The sequence below is a fragment of the Lucilia cuprina genome, chromosome 2 (assembly GCF_022045245.1).
Source record: "Lucilia cuprina isolate Lc7/37 chromosome 2, ASM2204524v1, whole genome shotgun sequence".
Taxonomy (NCBI): domain Eukaryota; kingdom Metazoa; phylum Arthropoda; class Insecta; order Diptera; family Calliphoridae; genus Lucilia; species Lucilia cuprina.
In genome coordinates, this window is record NC_060950.1 from 44030171 (window position 1) to 44036406 (window position 6236).

The window sequence follows — 6236 nt, forward strand, 5'->3', positions numbered from 1 at the left end:
TTTAATGTAATCTTCATTGTAGATTTATTAAATATGGTAATTAAAATCTGAGAAGTTTACTTATATACACATGTGGACAAAAAAATAGGTGTGGATTTTTTGTTTGTAATAATACAACATTTTTTCTCTTTTTCGAAATTTTATTTCATATTTATGGTTTATTTTTAATACAATGCTATTTAATATATATAAAAATACTTCAGTCATAAAATAATAAAAAAATGAAAATATTATAACAAAAAATTTAGAAATTAATGTATTTTTAAGTTGACAAACAAATAGGTGTATATAAGAAAATTTAAAATTATATAAAAACTTTGTACTTATTGTATATTGTTTGGATTGATTATTAAATCGGGAAACTAACAGCCGGTATATCCGCCATTATTCTTAAGTACCGCTTCTATTCTCCGGGGCATAGATAAAATTAATTTTAAGTTGACAAACAAATAGGTGTATATAAGAAAATTTAAAATTATATAAAAAGTTTGTACTTATTGTATATTGTTTGGATTGATTATTAAATCGGGAAACTAACAGCCGGTATATCCGCCATTATTCTTAAGTACCGCTTCTATTCTCCGGGGCATAGATGAAATTAATTTTCGACAGGTCTCCACAGCAGAGAAGCAAGCCGTATCGGCTGTCGGCTAGCCGCTAAGCTGATTTTTTTTAAAGAGTCGCGCCGCCGCCAAATTAACCGGCTTGTCGGCGGCTTAGATTCCAGTCAATGTTGTCGACTAAGCCATTTTTATGAAATTAATTCTATTAAAATATGTGTATTATTTTTATAATAAAAAATTTACAAAAATTGTATATTTTTTGTATTTTAATTTTGAATATAAATTGTAGTTGAGTTACCATTCGTAATATTGAGCATTCGTAATAATTGTTATTGAGTTACCAACCTGTTCATCATATACGTATATAGAAATTTTTGTTACTCGGTACTCAGTACCCACTTTGAAATTTAAAATTTTTAAAAAACGGTCATAACATTTTGGTGTCTTTAAAAATTTTGGAAAATGAAGATATTGAATCTGATGAATCAGGAGAGTTTGATGAAGATTCATGCATAAGAAATCACTCAGATCGCCAGATAAGTGACTATGAGGCTATTCTTCGTAAAAATAAAGCCGCAAAATCTGTGGCAAAGATAGTTTTAAATGAACGAAAAGGAACTGGTTCGGTTGTTTGGGACTACTTTGGAACACTTATGCTCCGCGGTAAGTCCGTGCTCAAAAAACTTCATTTTTGAGATGGAGCTTACAACATTTAAAGGGTAAGTAAATAAAGTGTTTCATAAATAATTTAATAAATCTCGTATTAAATTAAATCGTATACAACGTTAAATTTTGGGTAGATTTAGCCAAGTAACGTCAACTTCAAATCTTTTAACGCACTTGCGCAACGTTCACGACATAGAGCTCAAGAGCAAAAATTCGGAGGCTTCCTTGAAAAAAACAAATGAAGCACTATCGTCTTCATCTAAAGATAAAGATACGAAGTTTGTTAATGGTAGAAGAGTGGCAGAAATGTGCTGTGTTGATCTCCAGGCTTTCAACGTTGTGGAAAGGAAGGGATTTTTAAAATACATGGCTCTTGTAAAACCCGGTTTGGAATTTCCCACTAGTCGCACAATTGCTACAACAGCATTGCAAGATGTGTATAATGTATATATGTCCACGGTAAAAGACGTTTTAAAAAGTGCGCCTACAAAAATTGCTCTGGTTTTGGATTTGTGGACGGACAATTTTAAAAAATTATCATATGTAAACATAAAAGTTCACTACTGCGTCAATTTTAAGATAACAACAGCCAGTTTAACAACTGAGCACTTTGCTCATCCACACACTGGAAGTCGAATTGCCGATTGTATCACATCCACTGTAAAATCGTTTAATTTAGAGAGTCGTGAAATACACGCAGTTAGCGATGGTGGAGCCAATATCATAGCTGGATTAAGAATGTCAAAAATGCTGCGTTATGAATGTATGGCACACTCATTGCACAGATTTATAGTGCATGATGTTTTGGACAATCCAGAATTTAATGAAATCAAAGCTGTAGTAAAAAAACTAAAGGCTACTTATACGAAATTATCGTATTGTTCCGAAGATTTAATGGCTATACAAAAGGCCCATCTCCAAGATGGAATTATAGAAATATTACTGCAAAGTAATGACATTGCCGAATCTCTGCAATTAGAGGAGGAATTCGGAGTTTCTTTAGAAGAGGAAATGGATTTGCCAGAAGAAACTCTTCAAAATCAAACTGCAACTACAATTAAAGTTGCAAATGATACAAGGTGGAATACCTTAGCAACAATGTTTAAAAGCTTTGCAACAAATTTTGATGCAATAAATATTGCACTAATAAAAGCAAAAAAAGAAACCTTTATATTCCGTGAAATGGAAAAGAAAATAATAAAAGAATTTGCAGATTTCTTATCTATATTCGAAAATGCAACATGCTACCTACAAGGACGGAATTATCCGACTATATGTTCGGTCATTTTCTTTTATGAAAATATAATAGACAAACTAAATAAAAATAAAAAAAAAAAAAAAAAAAAAAACAAATGAAGCACTATCGTCTTCATCTAAAGATAAAGATACGAAGTTTGTTAATGGTAGAAGAGTAGCAGCCATCTAGTAGGTGCTATATCCCTGTCAGCGAAACAGCCACTTTTACATAATTGGTTGAAAAAAGTTCCAGCAACGAATAGCCTGGAATTAAATGATGTTTTAGACTGTAATTTTGATCAACCAATTACAAAAGAAAAACTTATTTACAATGAACTTTTAAAATTAATAAATAGTTCACAAGAAAGTTTACATATCAAAAATGAACCGGGACCTTCTAAAAAAAGTGACAAGTTACTTTAATTTCTTAATATTTCGGAAGCCTTTTTATAATTTAATTTAATTTCAAGAAACTTTCAAACACAAGAAAAGAAATGCTTGAGTTTTTGGCCACATCAAACCAGGAAGACCCACCAAATTCAGACCTTCAAAAGGAAATTAAATCGTAGTTCGATGTCCCAAACGAAGACGCAGAATGCTTGGAATGATGGCAGAAAAACGAAGAGGTATTTACAATTAAATGTACGTAACATATATATTTAGTTTTCTTATATTTTTCTTCTTAGATGTTTCCAAATATCGCATTATTAGCGAACTTTTGTTTTGGAATACCTGCAACTTCCGCCTCTTCAGAAGAGGCATTTTCAGGTGCTGGTGCCTGCATTACGGCAAAAATAAGTAGATTAAATCCTTCTACCGTAAAATGTCAATTATTTGTACATGACAACTACCACTTAGTGGATTCTATTTTAAATTCTAATTTCAGTATATTAATTTCGATCTCATTAATAACTAGTTTATTTTTAAGCGAATTGAATTTGTTTTTTTTTTTTTTTGAAAATATAAAATAATGTCGTGTGACAATTTTTTATAAACAAAAACGTTATTTTTTATTATAAGAATTCGGCCCAGCCGAATATTTTCTTAACCGGTAGAAAACTCGGCTTCAAGCCGGATAGCCGCCGCCGCCGAAAAAAATTGATTTTCAGCTGCCGCCGAAATATTGTAGTCGGCTTGCTTCTCTGCTCCACAGTAAGGGAACTTTTCGAGCAATTCTTCCTGGTAGTCCTGCCTCTAATAATCTTCGCCGAACCGTTCGTGGTGATACAACATTCCCTATTTCACTTGAAATTGCCATTGAGGACTTAAAAGGATCATGTTTTGCTAAAGTTACTATGCGGTAGTCAGTAATTGGAGAGGTTTTCTTATGTCTTCCGCGGGTCTCAGTATTTTTTTGGGGCTTTAGTGTATTTGTAACAAAATTTTGTGACCGTCCTAAAGAAACGGCAATAAATTTGTATGAATTTCCCTGCTCCCGAAGTTGATGAACCAATCGTCTCTCTTCACTGCTACAATGGCGTCCACGACCCATTTTAAATAATTTTATTAAATTAAAATTAATAATTTGGCGGTAATTAATAAGATTTCACTTAAAATCGCAATTTCTTTCAAAAAAAATACTATTTTTCTAACTTTAAAAATGTTACACCTATTATATTGGCCAGCTCCCAAAGCAAATTAAACGAAAAAAAATAAAAAATAAATACTACATGTGTTTCATTTAGTGGGATGCCCCTTTTTTGTATTTAAAATAGTATTGCCTGACTTAAAAATGAAAAATTTTTTTTTATATAAGGACATTTTTACAATTTCTACATCTTTTTTTTAAAAGTATCCCACACACCTATTTTTTGTCCACATGTGTACCAATTCTTGTCATTTCCGATACAGGTATTCCAAAGTAAAAATTACGAATTGTCTACCTATTAACATTGAGGACTATATTACTATAACCTAAAATTCAGTCATTGATATTTCTTATTAGTGAATGAATCGAAATTATCATTACCTGTATATTTTTTCCTACATGATCATAAACGAAACAGAACGAAATGATCTGTCGAAAAAATTTAGGTAAAAAATAGTTATAAATTTCTGAAAATTTAAGCATAATAGGACCTTTCATTTAAAAGGATATGCAAACAAATAGAAAATAGGTTAATATAAGAGAATTTCCATTTCTAACTAAAAAAGATATTAAGGGATAAATATGGACTATATTGTTGTAGCTATCTGCGACCCTATTAAAATTTTGATATAAATCATAGTTTTAGAAATTAAACAAATATGTAATATATGCAAAATCTTTATTTATGAACAAAACTCAATGAAATTTTCAACGCTTGTTAAATTTGTCATTTCAAATAAGAAAATGCAAAAAAAAAAATTAAAAGGTCAAAGGACATCCCGCAATTCCCAAAAATAGGACTGAAATAAATATAAATATGGACTACATTGTTGTAGTTATCTGCGACCCTATAAAAATTTTGATATAAATCATAGTTTTAGAAATTAAACAAATATGTAATATATGCAAAATCTTTATTTATGAACAAAACTCAATGAAATTTTCAACGCTTGTTAAATTTGTCATTTCAAATAAGGAAATGCAAAAAAATTGAAAATGTCAAAGTGCATCCCGCAATTCCCAAAAGTAGGACTGAAAATCCAAAAAATGGGATTTTTACTTTTTTGCCCATAGGGTCCACATTTCTTTCAGGGCTGGGAAAATACTTTTGAAGTAAATAGAAAACATATTGGGGTTTCCAAAACTGCTTTCAGTTTTTGATCCCAGCTTTGGGATTTTAGAACATGTCGCCCAAAGTTGAAGTTTTGATAAAAATGCCATATTCGGAAAGACGCAGTGGCAACATTTTCAAAAAATAGGACATGTTTTTTACGCCAAAGCGTTCTGCGTAAAGATACCTTTTAGAAAACTATAAAATTGTTATATGTTCTTAAAGAAAATTTTATTAGTAAAAAAGTTAAGACACATTTTTGGCAAAAAAACGGCAAAAATCTAAATTTTTAAATTAAAAAACGTCGAAAAAATTTAGGTAAAAAATAGTTATAAATTTCTAAAAATTTAAGCATAATAGAACCTTTCCTTTAAAAGGATATACAAACAACTAGAAAAAAGGAAAATATAAGAAAAATATGAAATTAAAGGATACAGGAGAATTTCCATATCTAACTAAAAAAGATATTAAGGGATAAATATGGACTATATTGTTGTAGCTATCTGCGACCCTATTAAAATTTTGATATAAATCATAGTTTTCGAAATTAAGCAAATATGTAATATATGGCAAAATCTTTATTTATGAACAAAACTCAATGAAATTTTCAACGATTGTTAAATTTGTCATTTCAAATAAGAAAATGCAAAAAAATGTAAAAGGTCAAAGGGCACCCCGCAATTCCCAAAAATAGGAATGAAAATCCCAAAAATGGGTTTTTTACTATTTTGCCATTTTTTCAGGGCTGGGAAAATACTTTAGGGGTAAATAGAAAACATATTGGGGTTTCCAAAACTGCTTTCAGTTTTCTGATCCCAGCTTTGGGATTTTAGAACATGTCGCCCAAAGTTGAAGTTTTGATAAAAAAAGGTTATAATCGGAAGGACGCAGTGGCAACATTTTCAAAAAATAGGACAAGTTTTTTACGCCAAAGCGTTCTGCGTAAAGATACCTTTTAGAAAACTATAAAATTATTATATGTTCTTAAAAAAATTTATTTATAAAAGAGACACATTTTTGCAAAAAACGGCAAAAGTTTAAAATTTTTTGAATTTTTAAATTAAAAAACGTA

At 30.2% G+C, this 6236-nt stretch overlaps 1 protein-coding gene across 1 annotated transcript; it reads left to right on the forward strand.

The window, feature by feature from the left end:
- The first annotated feature begins 1259 nt into the window (after positions 1 to 1259).
- LOC124420838 lies at positions 1260 to 2427 on the forward strand. Its single transcript, XM_046955149.1, has 3 exons — positions 1260 to 1282; positions 1364 to 2308; positions 2421 to 2427. The coding sequence occupies exons 1-3, from the start codon at positions 1260 to 1262 to the stop codon at positions 2425 to 2427; spliced, it is 975 nt and encodes a 324-aa protein (XP_046811105.1).
- The last annotated feature ends 3809 nt before the right edge of the window (positions 2428 to 6236 follow it).